The sequence below is a fragment of the Penicillium canescens genome (genome assembly GCF_028828765.1).
Source record: "Penicillium canescens strain IBT 15451 chromosome Unknown utg000003l_segment0_segment0, whole genome shotgun sequence".
In the NCBI taxonomy this organism is placed as follows: domain Eukaryota; kingdom Fungi; phylum Ascomycota; class Eurotiomycetes; order Eurotiales; family Aspergillaceae; genus Penicillium; species Penicillium canescens.
This window is the reverse complement of record NW_026703965.1, coordinates 4,458,216-4,476,011: the sequence shown is the minus strand read 5'-3', so window position 1 is coordinate 4,476,011 and position 17,796 is coordinate 4,458,216. Positions and strand designations below refer to the sequence as shown.

The 17,796-nt window shown below is 47.5% G+C and overlaps 3 protein-coding genes across 3 annotated transcripts; all 3 read right to left on the bottom strand.

The window, feature by feature from the left end:
• Positions 1 to 2,984: 2,984 nt before the first annotated feature.
• Positions 2,985 to 3,308, bottom strand: N7446_005044 (uncharacterized protein; the record flags this gene model as incomplete). The annotated part of the gene is made up of 1 exon (XM_058513792.1): positions 2,985 to 3,308. One exon carries the CDS (start codon positions 3,306 to 3,308, stop codon positions 2,985 to 2,987), a length of 324 nt encoding a protein of 107 aa, XP_058375121.1.
• A 1,738-nt stretch (positions 3,309 to 5,046) lies between these two features.
• N7446_005043 (carotenoid oxygenase family protein) lies at positions 5,047 to 6,636 on the bottom strand (the record flags this gene model as incomplete). The annotated part of the gene is made up of 1 exon (XM_058513791.1): positions 5,047 to 6,636. The coding sequence occupies one exon, from the start codon at positions 6,634 to 6,636 to the stop codon at positions 5,047 to 5,049; it is 1,590 nt and encodes a 529-aa protein (XP_058375120.1).
• Positions 6,637 to 13,460: 6,824 nt separating this feature from the next.
• N7446_005042 (uncharacterized protein) lies at positions 13,461 to 15,398 on the bottom strand (the record flags this gene model as incomplete). Its single annotated transcript, XM_058513790.1, has 7 exons — positions 13,461 to 13,745; positions 13,804 to 14,509; positions 14,592 to 14,833; positions 14,909 to 15,042; positions 15,149 to 15,218; positions 15,275 to 15,305; positions 15,370 to 15,398. The coding sequence occupies 7 exons, from the start codon at positions 15,396 to 15,398 to the stop codon at positions 13,461 to 13,463; spliced, it is 1,497 nt and encodes a 498-aa protein (XP_058375119.1).
• Positions 15,399 to 17,796: the final 2,398 nt, after the last annotated feature.

The window sequence follows — 17,796 nt, the reverse complement described above, 5'->3', positions numbered from 1 at the left end:
ACGTTCCAGGTCGGATTTAGTTCTACACGTAGACTGCTGGTCATGCACAAATCCTGGATCAAGTACTAGGTCGGGTTGCGATGAGATGTCCCTTGCCTGCCCTCCAGCAAATGACAGACACCTCTGCGCGGTGCTGAGACTATTACTCGGTTTAATCTGAGCCGAGGAAGACAAGATCTGTCCTCAAGTTTTACACGACATTTTACACAGTCCGTGGAACTGGCAAGAACTATTCATATTTTAAAACTGTCAATAGTGTTCAAAGACCCCGTGTCCGCCCAATTAACACCGCTTTTAAGTGGCATAGGATACCTGAAAGAGGCAAATAATCATCGCGGGACGACAAGATAGTTAATCTCGCCTACGCGATATCCAAACCAGTATAGGCAAAATATAAGACCACGTAACTTTGAGGCTACACATGCATTGAGTTGCTCGAGCTTTAAGCTGTTTAATTCAAACCTGCTTAGCTCAAACTCGAGCCTGTTCAAAATGGCCATTCCATAAGTAGCTGAAACTTTATTTCTGTTTGACCATATTATTTATACCACTGATCCTGTTAAAGAATCCCCCACGGCAAAAATACACGCAGGTGCTGCGGGTCGTGTTGGTCTCATCCTCAATGGAACCATGGGTCAAAATATGTTTATTTTACTGTGGTTATAACGATTTTCACCAGCCTGTAGGCAGAACGACTGAATCATTAAAATATATACTATTCATTTATCGCAGACAAGATTTTGATTAATTAGTGGCCCCACCAAATACTACAAGCAAATCATGGTAGTGTTCGTTCAAGATAGTGTTCGTTCAAGTGTCCGTCAGAATATGAAATCCATGTCTCAATATTTAGCTTTCTATGCGCCAGATTCTCAGCCAAAGTGAACATATTCGGGTGAATAGGTAAAGCAACTTCACTTTTCACCAACTACGCTAGTTTTGCTATTATCTGTTCGTGAACTTTGCCGGTACTTAACACTAATTGTACGTCACCTTTCTATCCTCAATTTTATCACCAGATAATTCGGTGACCAAAAGGGGCTTTCAGCTGCCGTTCAACTTTGCCACGGTCTGCTAAGCACCAGCTAACACAACGCCTCGACAGCTAAAAAGCCGCCTCTGCCTGAATACTAGGTTATTGCAGTGATCTCCTATTTTCTGTCCGCTGGTGATTATTTAGCGTATGTGAAATATTTGCTCGGAGGACGTAACCTCCCTCCCGCACCTCCCCCCAACAAAGAATTGATCCGTAAATACCCAAGAGAAGTCTACTGTTGACCGCTACCCCGCCTGGCCTAGATAGCGGATCAGAATAAAGTCAGCCGCGGGTAAACTTGGCTGATGTTCTGAACGACCCCCGTGTGCGTTTAGACTCCAGTAGCATAAGAAGGAGTCATTGCAGTTCAAAGAGCAATAAGTACGGCACTCCGATTGTATCTCAGTAAGGAGCGAGAGTTTTATCTGGATAAATCAGACAAAAGGTCGTTCACAAAACTGACCCTGCCTAGGGCAGTACAATCTTGGAGGGAGAAGCGAGAAGTCCGCGCACGGAAAAGAATCAATGACACTTTATATCCTTTCGGGGCTGGCGTGTTTATCTCAGGCAAGGACCAAATTCTCATCATGAGCAACCGCATTCATATCGACAAGAATTTTCAAAGACTTCAAATTTCGAAAATTAGTCACGTACCACAGCCCATGCATATCTTCAGATCGGGAGCATTCCCAGCAATTCGGGCCTTTAATCCATTCTATTGGTGGACCCGTATAACCCCACTTTATTGATTTCCAACACGAGTTCAAATCCACGTGATGAATAGCTGCCGATTCAGTTTCAAATAGACCTCGCCAAGCGCGGGTTTGGGTTGGGTTTTCAACTTCTTTATCCGCCCACGGGCAACCCTGTTGATTATAAGCGATGCTTCAGTGTTCATGTTATTGAGGGGAGTTGATTGTGTGTTGTGTTGTATGTTATCTAAGATACAAGTAGGCTGGTGAACAGGTATATATGTATGCACGTGATCCTAGCCTCATCATTATCTCAGCAACCGGGATATTTCAACAACCACCCGCCCACGGGTCTGCTGACTAAGACCCAACCCAACCTACGGGTTGGGTTTTCGTGGGCGGGTTTGGGCGGTGCCGGTTTTGGCGAGGCCTAGTTCCAAATGCCGCTCGCCACTTTTCGAAATTCGATTCCTTCAACACACCTCAAAAATGATACAATCGCAGTGGTAGATTACCATCCAGAACCTCCCTAGCAATATCCAGTCGAAGGTTAAGAGTGTTGTTTGGTTTGGTTTCACCCGCAACCTGCAGGATAGCGGTCGCATCCCCAATTATCCCAAGGATCAGACTAAGGTTATCTGCGCTACTGGTGATTTGGTCTGCAGGGGTGTGCTGACTATTACCCCAGCGCATTTGATTTACGGTGCGAATGCGCTTGGAGGCAGCGACGTTCCTTGCTTCCAAAATTTCGGTTTAAACGGTGTTGTATCTATTTGTCGAATCCATCCGTAAGGACTAGTGCCGATGGAGCCAATTATTATGATTGATTGAAGATGTTAGAATCCCTTGTGTTTACCATACAAAAGACCATGCACGAGTGGGGAGTAGGCAAGGAAGAATACCGAAAAACTGCACCTATCGAAAACACGTGGTTCTTACTTGTCAGTCAATCGACAGAGGCATTTCAGTCATTTTAATCCACCATGATCCATCGCCAAATTGCTGACATCTGATAAAGTCTCAACACTTTTGAGTTGGCTGAATCTGCCCGTGAAAAGACCCCTCATAGGGCCCTTGAGTCCCGAAGTGTCAAGCGAAAGGTCTCCCGGGTGCTGAGGCGAGCCACCCTGGATATTTGTTAAAGCAAACCAAAATACACTGCAATGTCTAAACCAACCTCAGCAATGCCTCATTTCACGTCGCTCACGTCGACAGAAAACAGAAGTAAAAGTAAAGAGAGATAAAACACTTTTGCATCACCCTTTCTGAGGTGCATCCATTGTGGCCTCCAGCCTTTTGTATCTCCACTCATAAACCGCCATTTCTCTTTTGACATTAGGAGAGAAGTTCTCCTCTTTGCCAGCCAGTTCCTTTTCGCTGTCCATCAAAGCTTTCCATCGCTCGAGAATTTGGCCTTGGGCTTCGGTGACCGAGGTCAAGTCTGGGTCCTGCGAGGCCATGCGCTCGTCATACGTAGATCGCCATGCCAGTTGTGCCAAGAAAAGTGCCATCTCGAATTTGCTGTATTTCAGTCCTTGAGCCTCGGGCACCATGTTGTCTTGTGCGCATTTCCGGGGCATCGGAGGAAAGTATTTTTTGAAAGGAATGTGCTAGACTCGGAATAGCAGTGGAGTATGTTGTGAAAAGCAACGACTGTAGATAAGGTAGTATTGTTTTCAAGGAACGAAGCCTGTATATCCAACCGGCAATGGTGAAGCAGGAGGATCAGTAATATCCGACGCTACGAGGCTGGGGTCGAAATGCCATGGAACAGCAACGCCACATGGCGAACTTGCACCAAAATGAGGTAGTGCGGAACAGATAAAGCACTAGGCATGCGAGGTTATGAAGGCTTAGCGGGAAATAGGCTCCCGCGGCTGTCCTGCTGTGATAGGACCACATAAACCCCTCAAACCTAGACTAACGCTCTTCAGGAATCTGCAATCATTATGGGGGTCAAAATAGCGACGACCGCCCATTCGTTCACCGACAATACTTTGCTTGGATCGTAATCGCCTCAAAGTCGGAAAAAAGTCTTCTTGACTGCAGTTTAACGACCTTCCACTTGGGACCTAAATGCGGCCAACCGTCTAATATGGCTGAGCTCCTCAAGGCCATTCCTGTAGTTTAGAGGCGCTGGTGGAGAACGAGGGGAATTATCATAATGCGATGGCTTACACTGAAGGATACGTGACCCTAAGTATTATCATTGTATGGATTCGACTGTATGAAAAGAACATCCATAGGGATGCAAACAAGCCAAACATGAGAAACCGGAAGGTTCTCGTGAATCTGACAAGATGTCACTTCCCTCTCCCGCTCTCCGAGCCGACGTGCTTCAAGAGTCAACTTTATGATTGATTAGCTCTGAGGAAAAGATCGGCCGATTTCTCAGTGGTAGACCGGTCGGCGCTAAATACAGCAGACGGCAACTCGCGTTCCAACGCGCTAGTATATACGCTACATCTCAACGATACGCTACATTTCAACGCGTTATAGCAGTCACTCTTACCCGATTAAACCGCCAACACGTGAGAAAAGACCCAGAGCTTGATTGCATTCTAGGACTAAGATCAGCAATTAAGTGAAGTTTCTGCCAGCAGTATTGGAAAGTGGGCCCTAGACAGAAGCACACGAGGTCGATTACTTATGCAACACCACTGTAGTTGGATTCTAAACCCACACTTACTAGGCTGAGTACGGATTCGTATTTTGGTCCAGTTTGGAAATTGAACTTAAATGGCAGCTATGGGCGTCCGAGATCTTCCGAGCAGAAAATGAACGTATCCTAGTAGCTGGAGGATCTGCAGCATGCCCTCCGTTTACTCTAAACTACGAATTTTATACCTATTATTGCGCAAGAAAATAATTGCAATATCTTAGCAAACGGGTTTCGTAGTACTGTTTACGTAATTGATAGTTCGTAGATTTGATGAACCCACTTTGACCGGAGAACCGAGTAATACCATCGATTGCTTCGTCAAAGTGTTCTGATCTTATAATCTCCATTGTAACTTCCGTTGAATGTTATCTTCACATTCAAATGTATCAATACCTCATTTCCGTTTTTGAGGTAATACCTGATAGCTCCTTTCGCACAAAAAAGATTGACGCGGATGTTGTCCACACACAAGTCCATCTGCGTATCTCGATTTCGCACTTTCCTATGTCCAAGACTTTAAATCGTACCTATCGAGTTACTGCGAAGGAAGATTTGAAGGAGTTTTAAAAGCTAAGCACGGAGAGTGTTATTGAACGGCCCTGGGGCAACAGAACTATCCTGAGTGAAATACGCAAAGCTCTCATCATGCTTTACCGTCAATTTAACGCTCCTTTCCCGCTAATTCCACTTGCCTCGAAGACCCTAGTGAGAGGCCGAGCTATAGAACTGTGCTCAGAGGCTCCGACCCAATTACCATGGACCTGGCCACGGAGGTAAAGAGGCATTTGGACGATGGCAATGGGCTTAGAAAAATCCCTGCTGTCGATGATTACCAGATCACTTCTCCTCTGCTTCACACGCTGGATCATCGACAGAATCCAACCATCACCTTCAGGGCTGTTCTCTCTTCGCGGGATGAAGATGGGCTCTTCCACTACACACTCCTCGCCAGGCTTGAAGTAATCAATTGTGCCTGCCTTCTTGTCGACTTTTGCCAACGCATTCAAGGCCACCGGCATGGGAAATCCGTTCGATGGCAAATCAGCAGCTACCACAGGAAGATAGATGATGTTGTACTCTCGCCCCATCCGACGTTCGTCGATGCGAGGGAATTCCGAAGGCAGGTTAACTACGATTTCCGGATCCGGAATCGTGCTTTGAGTCGGCCGTGAGAGGTCAAGCTCCCAACGTACAAAATCAGCTGCCGGGTTCATGCTGAATGGCAAGGAGCCTTTTCCTCCCCAGGATGGAGACAAATTGGCGAAGACTCTGGATGTTTCAATGTATATTTTGCCATTCCCCTCCCAGGCGCCGGCGGAATGCAGGAGGAATGAATTTTGTGTCCATTGGTAAGTGCGCGCCTCACCCTTACTCCACCCTTCAGGTACTTTGTCAGCTCGTCTCGGAATAACTTGGAAGGTGACATTCCGGCCTTCAGCCCACTTCCAGTGATGACCACCGTTTTTCATGCCTTCCAAGTCCGCTTCGAATGGCCACATGAACAAAATTATAAAGTTTGTGGTGATCGCACAGTCATGAATCATGGCTGCCCATGGAGTATGATTCCACTGCACATCCTTGATTTCACCATCCCGTGTAATGCTGTAAGTCACAACATCGTCAGAAGCTAGCCCATTTGCTTCGTAGCCGTAGACAACAAGCTCGTTGGTGAATGGATCGACCTTAGGGTGCGCGGAAAACGTCTTTCCCGGAGATTTAAAAGGGTCGTAGCTCAGGGTCTCCAGGGTATTTGGGTCGACCGCGTAAGGCAAGGCACTTTCCTTGAGTGCAAGAACCTGCCCATTCCAGAATATCAGATTGGTATTTGCGGTTGAGTCAACTGCAGCGCGGACACATGGATGGTGGCTGAAAGGATTGCGGTACAGCCCGAACAAGCGTTTGCCCGCGGCTCGCTCGAGCTTGAGGCGCTCTGTGTCGACATATCTGATTTTAAGGTCGACCTTGCCGTCATGGATGCGGAAGGCAGAAATGCTCCCATCCCCTTCAATGGGAGGATTGCCCGGCAGCAAGGGATAGAAAGGATCAACCATGATGCGGTAGAAAGTACCATCAATCTCCTTCGGTAATTCACCGAGAACAACTAGGTCGGCCATCTCACCCTCAACGCGGCCAGGAGCACCCACCGATGCGGGCCCAAGTGCTGGAGGCTTTCGATCTGATGTAAGGCCAAAATGGTCGGGGTTGGGGTGCGCGTTAGACTGGTTGGGGGGTGAAGCAGGCGACATGGCGACCGAATTAGCGATTCAGGAGACTCGTGTGAGCTTTGGATACTTGAGGATACTTCAAAATGTCTACAAATACACCAGTGGTGATCTGAGGTATTTGTAGGCGGACGGCGCGCTATGCCTTTGCTTCTACGTGGGTCTTGTTCCATCGTACTCCATACACGGCTCGGTGATTTTGTGGATCAACAGCTGCAATGGGTTTAAAATACGGCGCCCGCTTGCACTTGTTCAGCCGAGAAAGTTGTCAGCGGATGTCGGAGTAATTCTTGGTTCTGCAGCAGGTGCCACCGGCAATTCTCGAGCTCATGGTTTGCGAGCCGCACGAACTCTATTTTCCGAACTGTTACGGGCGGTCTCGTAGGGAGAATAGGAGACAATGCAATGTATGGGAGTTTTCGCTGTAGATAGATTTCAACGATTTAGCAGACAGACCAGAAAGTACTGGGCAGGTCGGAAAATTAGATAGCAATAATTGAGGGAAGGAAAGAAATGAGTTTACGCCATACAACAATTGCGTTGGCTGAACCTTGTCCGGTCTTTGAACAACATATTGGCTCGTTACTCGGCAAATCCCCGTTGTAGACTCGGTCCGTTTTTCCCAGATTTCGATGCAAGGGTGTAATCGGCAAATTAGCGACCATTTTTATTGGAGGGATTAGATCTGAACGTGCATGCAGTACTGGTCTGTACGTTGTCGGTAGACTGTATCTCGGAACGTCTCGACGCGAGAATGGGGCATTGCTTTCAGGGCCATGTTACTTTACCAATATCAGCTGCTTGGGAATTCCAGAATATAAAAATACCTCTTGTCATTTACCGGAACCGCAACCCGTGCCCATCGCTTTTGTTTCGCCCGTTACCCTGGCCTGGCCCACTGGTCCCTACCAGAACCTTTGAGAATGCCGCAATTATAATCTGAGGGGTCAAGAGTCGAGCATCTCTGCTGCTCCACTCTACTAGTTATAGCCCGCGCAAAGGTTGTCGAAGCGAGGTCTCTCATAATGATGGATGGAGTTCTCTGTTCTACCTCTACGACAGGAAGCAGCCGATTTGTGATACAAGATGTCTCTGTTTTCGGACTTGGCCGTTGGAGATGCTTCTCAAGTTTAATGCTGACCAGCCCTCTTCCCGCGAGCAATTGGCGTTTTAAATTTCCTGTCGGTAACCACTTAACTTAGATCACACTTACAAAAAAGCAGGGTAGTGCTATCATGTGGGGAAGGCAGGGAGATTCCTTTTCCCGCCCATGCGGAATGGTTTCTTGACAACGAAGTTCCTCGAAAGCTCGGTCACGTTATTCTGCAATCACATATGCGTAGCCCAGCTAGCCGTGCCGCGTTTTCCGGGGAGTTAGTGCTTGTTGCGGTTACCCAGATAGCCATCCCATACCATAAAATTATCACACAACCACACTCTCAATCATCCATCATGCAGCGAGCCACCCGCGCTTGTGATATCTGCCGCAGGCACAAGATACGGTGTGGTGGGCAGCAGCCTTGTGTGCGCTGTAATCAGAAGGGTCTGGTCTGCCTTTACACTACTCCACATCGCCGGCGAGGCCCCGAGAAAGGGGCCAAATCACGCATGACCCATAGGATGGCTAGACTGGAGGGTCTAATTTATGGGAGTGTTGGTGTATCAAATCGAAGCGATCCGCAACAGCCTGCCTTGTTTTACGGAGATCCAATTGGAAATATGAAGTCAACTTCAATTCAAGAGTCAGCATCTCCTCAGCAGGATACACCATCTCGTAGGGTGGGATCAGACATTACGTCATCGTGGAGAGGACAGGGTGCGTATCTAATTTAATTCCGCCGCGTATACCATGCGACATATCTAACAAATATAGAATGCTCCGTGAGCGCCCAAGGGTCAGGGTTACCGCGAACAACAGTCCCTTCACAAGAACCCGTGCCAGACAGTGTCAATGCCTCGACATTGGGAGTGGCAATAACCGGTGATTCAGCTGAATTTTCGTGTCCTGCCGTGCCCCTTGTGGCAGTTGAGGCTTATGCTCACTATTCTACATTTCCAGAGAATGATCCATTGAACAAGTGAGGGATCAACGGTCCTGCGTGGGAAGGTATGGCAACTTACGAATTCTTTCAGAACGTATCCGGATACCGAAATCGTCCTTCATCTCATAGACAAGTATTTCTATCACTTGCACGGCCAGCAATATACATTTCTGCATCGTGAGTCGCTTGTTAGGGGTATATTAGAAAGGTCGGCTGCCCCAGAGCTCGTATATAGCGTCTGTGCAGTATCCGCAAGGCAAGTGGGATTTAGCCGTAGCAGGTTAACCGAGAGTACAATAACTAATATACGGGGACTTTGTCTAGGTTTTCGGACCATGACGCCATTATAAGGGAGCCTTTATATGCTGCCGGTGATAGTTATGGGGATGAAGCCATTCGACTCATCTACCAAGACCTTAATAACCCCACCCTAGCCAAGATCCAGTCGCTCCTTCTATTGTGCTTACATGCTGCGGGGGCTTCGCAATTCGCAAAGGCATGGACGCTGGGTGGAATGGCCTTTCGACTCTGCTACGTTCTGTGTTTGCACAAAGACACTGAGTGGCCAAGTGACTGTTGTTGGCTGGACGGGGAATTGCGAAGAAGGACTTTTTGGGCTGCCTTCCTGTTGGAGAGATTTTCTGGCGCAGGATCTGACTCCACGTGGATAATTGGGGTCAATGGAACCACTCCATGCCTCCCAGCCTGCGAGAGGGATTTTTTGCTAGGTAGAGGTATAATTACTCCTAAATTATTCGATTCGGACAATACCGATGCCTCTAATTTGGGTCTTGTCGCTTACTTGGTTCGAATCGCCGAAATATGGAGCAGAGTTGTTCGCAGCATTACCCACCGAGATCTACAAACCGTCCATGGCACCGCAACAACCGCATATACCACCTTGAAGTCAGACATTCAATTCTGGCGCTCCAGGCTCCCCGAGCGATTACATTACTCTATACAAAATCTTTCGCGATGTGTTCTGACGGGTGAAGGCGGTGTCTTTGCATTCCTTCACATGCTATATCATCTTACATGCTGTTTGATTGAACAACTGATCTTGATCAAACCGCGCGGCAGCATTCCTAAATTCGTGACAATCCAGTCAGAGTCAGTATTGGCAAATAATGCAATGGAGTGTATTATGGTATTTCACAAAACGACAACGACACATTCCTCCCTTTTGAACACTCCTATGGCTGCATATTTCCTACTCGTGTCTGGCATTGCTATGGCCCGTCAATGTTTTTGTGCCGACTCAAGATTGTCTTCTACCGCCCAAAACTGGTACAACAAATCAATAAACGGTCTCTCCAAACTCCAGAAGTACTGGAAGCCGGCAGAGCAGTATTCTGAAACTCTTCTCACCTATCGACGGTCCTGTGAAAACCTAACGGGCTCTCTGCCGGTTAGAAGACCACTGGGCTCTCAGAAAAGAAGAATGCATTCTCAAGAAAAACCTCTACATATTAATGAACTCCGTCGCAACACCCGGCATACAGGCTATTCTGATTTATCAACGGCGCCCCGAAGGAGCAGAGTGGGAAAGATGGCAGAACAGGCCTCAAATTGGGTCGGGCAAGATTTGCTCAGTCCTATGGCCATAGACTATGACCTACAGCCAATGCCCTGGTCTGCTCTAGGTTTATTGATGCCTATGGAATACGGGAACTTCTTCCCTATGAGTCCGCTGTCCTGGCTACCCAATGAAACTGACGGCAGCCAAGCGAATTTTGACTGCAGTCCGATCACACAGGACATGGAATGAAAGGCTTAACCAGTAAAGTTGCTTCTACGACTGCACCTGGTTCAAAGGAGAGTCCTACAAATTGATAGATCTTTGCGCACCCATGTACCTCCTCGTGTAGCCCTCCAATTTTAGAGGGTATCCCAGAAAAGCCCAACCTACACTATAAACTGTGCCTGAGGCAGTATACTAGGTCCCGGATAACTAAGATCTGCTGACCCATCTTAAGTCAAATTGGCCATAGGTATATTCTGCGAATGGGTAAAGCAAGATCTAAGTTTAATCTAAGTAGAATACAAACGGTGTACAAAGGGCTTTACTAAAATCAACATTATATGTACGTTTAAGAATCCCAGAACAAAGGAAAAAAAATACATTACTGTCTTTTTGACCCGACCTGGCCTGTTTGAGACCCTATTGGTGCCATTTGAACTTATTGATGCACCCGCCAACTTCTATCGATTTGTTAATGATACTCTGCAAACTATCTCCATTTGTTCCGCAATGCCTGACTAGGTGATATCCTGGTCTATAGCAAAGACCGCGCCAAACACACCCGTCACGTCTGTCTAATCCTGCAACGCCCACGTGGGCCACTAGGGCCAAACTATACAGGTCCGCGATCCCTCTTGGCTGTATGATGACACAAAAAAGTTATACAAAAAGGAAGGGGGTTCGCCTAACATAATAATACTTTTACGTAGTCACTGTATATTTATACGTTGATTCCACTGAGTTGCGGGATAGGGAATGGCAGCCTGTGTCTACAATTGAGCAACATTGGAAAGTTTAACATGAACCGTTGGTAGTAGTGTGCTTTATACGCTTCCCAAAGATCAACCACATTACCATATAAAGCTAGCGAGTGTAGGGAGGACGGAGAGTAACAGAAGCGCTCAGTCACATGATATTTACCAAGGAAGCCTTAGCGGTATTTGAAGACTGTTGAAAACTCAACTAATACAAGGAGTACCGATTTAACCCAGTGACGGGACCACTCATGGCTGGCCTTTGTTCATTAACTCTCAATCTCGGAGGTCGCATACCTGGCAGCAAGTCCGGTAGCATGGGCCCCTATATTATCTTCTTGAGCGCTTCGCCACTGCTTGAGATCGAAGCACACAAATACCAAAACCATGATAAATCTCTGTACGCTACCTGCGCGCAGTATCTGTCGCTTCCGAGATGGCACTTAATTCGCGGATGTTTCTTCTTTTGCCTGGTCTGAAAGACTCTGTGGTAAATTCGACTGTCGGAGGAAGACACATTGAAGTAACTATGCCCGAGAATGCTCGAAAATCAATGAGTTGATGGCAGAATAATGGAGATCTGCGTCGTATTGACTCGTCAGGTATTCTACGGAAATCTGGGATATACCATCCTGCAATACCACCGGGGCGCGCCCCCTCCTCTTCCCTCCTCCAATCTCCTCCATTATTGTAGGTTTATGTGATACTGTTACTATATTTGTGGCTGTCCCGGCGCGAATAGTTGAGGACCTGACGATGGAAACCAACATGGCCGGATCGGGATGATAACGGAAGGCGCTCCTGTTTCATGGGACATATCAAGCATCACCCCCCAGATAGAATCCTCTTCCTTTTTCTCTCTCCGGACTTGATACCTTCGTTAAATGCACAGGTTTCTCCCGAGTTCCTTCTGGCTGTAACAATACGGGCCACCTCGGACTATAACCCCCGAGTCTTGATTGTTCTCATCAACACCCGTCAAGTCCAGTAGTCTGGTTCGTTTTTCAGGATATTCACTCATTTAATCTCATCCATTGATTTCCCCTTTCATATCCCAATGTTCTGATGGGCAGGAAGTTCTTCGTATTTCGTAGTTTATACTTTCATAGTTCATACAGGCCAATCCAGTCAGTAACTCACCCTTTCGCGGTGAGGCGCTATGGTCAATACCTGTTCCGTGCGAGGATTTATGATGGAAAGGATATTGATTTGTGAGAGGGACAGTGCAATAGTTATCAGGCCAGCCCTGTGGGGGAAAACAGGGCTCGACCGCGGTAACTGATGTTGCAGCCACGACGCGAGGTGGAACCGGTTCGACTCAGGAGAGCTTAGTGATTCGCCAGACTTCATGTTCTACCTCATCTTGAACTTTCCCTAGTCTCCTCAAACCAAATCTCGATTCCAAAAATATTACGCTTCATCGACTTAATTTGTTTCCCGGTGCGTCAGAAACCTTCCACGGCGGCGGGTTCTCGGCACCGGTATATCTGATGACTGGTCTCAGTATGCAGGAATAAATCTTCGATCCACTTTGCTAGGAAAGTGCCTGTTTCGAATATCTTCGTGTCGTAGTAGAGAGAGAGCTTGTCGTAGACCTGTGCAGCAGAGTAGTTGCAAGTGGGGACGACTTTGCCAGTATTGGGCTTGGTTTCGACGTCAGCCGTGACGTAGTAGTCATATTAACTATTGAACATCACAAGCGCACAGTCCATGGAAGTATAGGGATGTCGGGCTTGGGTGCGTGGGGTCCAGGCGAAGTAGAAGGCTGAGTAGGACCGTGAGGAAGAGGGGCCCGCAAAATGAAAAAGATGTACCTCAATATATTAACTACGCCGAACGAAAATTTTCCTGTTGTGAGCGAGAGCGGTGACTTCTAAGCTTATATTGACATTCGTACCAGCGGACGACCCCGTTGTAACTTACATTCGTAATGACACCCGGCAACTCTTCAAGTTATAAGGCCAAATTGACCCCGAAAATGGGTTCCATGAGGTGCATCCTATTCCATTGCCTACCAGAAAAGACTTGAAGAAGTGAAAATTTCTCGTTGATTCCTTACACGCCAGTTTGGTATGCTGGTACGTCCCTTCAGACGCCGATAGCATACATGAGATGAGTGAATGAGGTATTGAGAACAAAATATGGATTATTCGCTCCGGAATGGTACAGCTTGCAATTAGTCTTCTAGATTTCTCGGAAGGCTCTCAATCTAGACAGAATGTGACATAGCGCGAGAAAGCATGGTACAGAGAATAAATTTACAACTCCAAGACGAAACAAAAGCATATTGCCCTTATCATGGGATTTTGTCTAGGGGCGAGGAAGGATATGATACTTGACTGCCTTGACGGTTGTCCAGCCTTCAAGGGCATCCTCACCCATATCGCGCCCGAACCCACTCTCATTCACTCCGCTGAATGGAACATTGGGACAGAGCACTGCCCATGCGTTTAATGTGACCTGGCCAAAATCAAGTGCCTTCGGGACGCGGTGGGCGCGATTGATGTCATTGGCGAAAAGGGCCGCACTGAGACCGTAATGAGAGTCGTTGGCTTTGGTGATAACTTCTTCCTCGGTGAAGAATTTGGCAATGCTCTGAATTTCCCATGGAGTAAATATCATTGGCTCGAAGAATTAGTGGGAAATAACTTACTGCAACGGGACCAAAAATCTCTTCACGCATAATTGTTGCATCATCCGCGACGTCTGCAAAGGCTGTGTTTTGAACAAAATACCCCTTTTTGCCCAATCTTTCTCCTCCGAACAGCAACCGGGCACCAGACTTCTTACCCTGCCGAATATAATCCAAGATCTTCTGATGCTGGGTGCAATTCACCACGGGACCCTTGGTAGTCGCAGCATCTAGCGGATTGCCAGCGACGGTTGGATTGTTGGCGGCGGCGTTTTGATACGCTTCGACGAAGCGATCGTAGATAGTATCCTGGACGTAGATGCGCGAACCCGCCGCACAAACCTGCCCATTATTCGCGGTAATTCCAATGCGCGTCCAGAACAGGGCATTTTCAAGATCGCAATCGTCGAAGACAATCGACGGGCCTTTGCCGCCCAGCTCGAGGCTCACTTTCTTTAAGTTGGTGCGTGACGCAGCTTCCAGGATTTTGCGACCTGCGATTGCACTGCCGGTGAATGCAACTTTGCGGACCTCCATATGTTCGGAAATAGCCTGGCCAGCGCCGGCTCCTTCGCCGGTCACGATGTTTACTACTCCAGCTGGAATGCCTGCTTCCTTGATGAGCTGCGCCAATCGCTGAGCGTAAAGTGGAGACACCTCTGAACTCTTGATGATCAGGACATTGCCTGTCGCCAGCGCTGGGGCAAGCTTCCAGATTGTAATCATTCTACCGGCCGGCGGAGATGTCAATTTCAGCACCGTTAATTGACATCGGGGATATCTCGCATGGAAATGGGTAAGTAACTTACAGTGGGGCATTCCAAGGAATGATTGCAGCACAGACACCCAGTGGCTCACGGTGGGTGTAGGCAATGCCACCATCCATCTCGAGCACTTTCCCATCGATCTTATCAGCCCAACCAGCATAGTAGCGAAGACAGCCAAGCGCCTGTGGGATGTTCGTTTCCATGGAATCCGTATAGAGCAGTCCGGCATCCACAGCCTCGAGCGATGCCAGATCCTGGGCATCGCGCTCAATCAGATCGGCCAGCTTCAGGAGAAAGCGACCTTTCGCAAACCCTGGGACTGCTTTCCAGGCCTGGAGGCCAGTCTTGGCCTACTCTACGGCCTTGTCAATGTCCTCTTTCCCGGCAGCGGAGATAGTTCCGAGCTCTTCGCCTGTTAAGGGATTCTCTATGCGCAATGTTTGGCCGATCAGAGACGGCACAAATTCATTGTGAATGAAAAGACCAGTAGGAACTGTATGAGGTTACAACATATTAGTGTCGAAAAAAAAGTGGACTTGGATCAATGTTAAACAGAGTGGAAAGGGAAAAGGATCACCTGTAACTTGGCGGCCTTTTACCCCAACTATAGCCAATGAAGACGACATTTTGAGCATCAGCCGATGTTTGTAAGATAGCCACAGGCCAATTCTACAACCGTTACGTATGAAGGGTAAATATCAAAGTATTCATTCATTTTGACCGACCGTCTCGAGGATCCTTTTGAAGACGCGAACCCTTCAGGTATAGGAACCACTGCGGGAGAACCAGACCGGCCCTGCGCGCCAAGTGCCAAACTTACACGGATTTAGGAGACGGAACAGGCCACATTTCGTCACAGCTTGCAGAGGGAATTTACTATGCGTATTCCTCGGAAATCAGGGAGCTCCGCTATTGGTTGCGCAACTCCCTAACTACCACCCCGCATTCCCCGGTGCAGTGGATGCGCCCCGCATTCCGGAATCGATCCCGGCCGGAAAAAAAACGCGGCTTCTCAAGCCGCTAAGACTAAGTGGAGCTGGAGCACCGGGAGAGTAAAAGATCTTGCGACTTTGGTCCTTATGTGGAGCTTGCACAGAATTTAGACTTGCAACTATCTTCTTACACTTCTTGGTCTAAAATAATTAATAAATATCGGCAATTAAATGACCACTAAGCCCTTACTGCATGTGTTCATGTATCTAACTTATATTTCCTCAGGCCTTTTACGACCTTAGCGTATACAGCCTCCGTTAGTCCACCGTGGACGCAGGCAATACAAAACATGCATCCCAGAAGATTAACAGTGGTTGTCAAGCGACATTATTCCCCGTATACTGTAACAGTCTTCGGCAGGATATATCCACAGTGGTAGTGCGGTATCGATAATGTTTCCGACAATAGTATTCGGAGGACAGAGCGTTTAACGCCGACAGTCCGCACCGAGGGTCACTTTGGCAGCCCGTTGCGTCAAACCCGGAGACGAACGGTCTTTCCAATTCGCTAGCAAACAAACCCTCCGTTCTTAATATATCGTTTCTCTATTGATGTAGCGCGGTAAAATGGGAGGTAGGCCTTACCTATTCTTCGATGTCGCACTGTTTAGAGGCGCGAGAACCGTTGGAGGAAAACGCAGGCGTGAGTCTAGGGACGGAAGAAACTCAAACAACACAGAGTTATGTTCTATATGGTAAATTGAGTCATCAAATAATAATATTGGAGGGCAAATATCCAAGAATTAATCCAGTGCCTAGCGGCCCATGATTTGGTCAACCGAACAGGATTCAATTGGTTATTCCACGTATTGCTCGTTTGATCCAGTTGGGTCTTAAAAATGTACTTGGTCAAGTAAAAGAAAACCCTAAAAATGAGACGGCGGAACGGGTTTGCTCCGAAGCCCACGACGAATGTGTTCGGACGAGAGTCCGGAAAGAAGAAGGTCTAGATTCTCACGCTGAGCCCAGACTCCACTTCCGTCTTTCTATAATGGTTCTTGGAGCATACAGTACTGAGTAGGCCTAGCCCTTTCTCAGCCACCGCCCCACCCCACCCCACGTCTGATTGCAGGGGAAAGACAGCGAGGAAGAAAGTTATTTCCTGGATGCATGCCCGGAGATTATTGAATGCCACAAATTAAAGTTCAACCTCGGCACCCAATGAATGTCGTCGCAGTGGGCACGGCAAGCCACGGCATCCGTCTACGCGCCGGAATGAAGTCCCTGTCTCGGCGCTTCAGAAGGACTCCAGCTGCCGTATGGATGATTAGTCGGCTGCTTTAGAGACGGGAACCCGGCTGGGAGAGGAGATATGAGGGGTGGCTTATAAGTTTTAGTAAGCGGCGTTTCGGAACTCACGAAGTCCTTTAGGAAAGGAAGGACGATTAACTTCTGTTTACAGTACTTGAATCCCTCAAAGCTTCTTCCTCATATTCCTTGCTCTACTTAGACTTTACTAATATCACCTACGGAACGAAGAGGAATTCCAGTTAAAAGCGCCCCGTACGACGGACTTCAGATTGGCCTAGCTTAACTCCCCTAAATTATCAGGCTAGCGCTTGATTGTTGATAAAACAACGCTGACAGCCCATTACTTATCAAGTGCACTCTACTATCATTACCACGGCCTGTCTGCGACTATCGAACGATGACACTCCCACGAGTTTCATCTCCAAACATCTTAATTTTTCAAAGATTGCGAGATGACAGCCCAGAATTTGCAACCAAATATCTATGTACTTTTGCCGTTCTGATTACTTCTTATTACCTCGTTCCGCTTCTAGGTTGTTTGTTCTTCTCTCACCTTTGAGGAAGCTTTCTGGTCCATTTTTGGCCCGGATGACACGCTGGTGGGCATATCTTTTAGTGATGAGAGGCTACTCGAATCTGGAATACGAATATCACATGATACATACGAAAAGTCTGTCGAATTCCATAGAATCCCATAGTGGATCCCTGCAAATTGGACTTTGCAGATGCCACCCGATGTCTTATTACCGGGAGATCTGCCTCGAAGCACCAGCTTTTCATTTCAGCCGCACAATAGACACACACTCCTTTACTAGCCACACAATTGCGTCACTCAGAAATGCTGGATCTTCGCCAACCTCTCCAGAGTTTCATTTCCAGTTTCAATAGAGATTAGAAAATACAAAATAAACGTCTTTCAGATACTTTCCGTACGATTAGTAATCAAATTGCTTTTTGCCATGAACGTAAAGAAGCCACGTACTAAAGTAATATAGTGATGATTT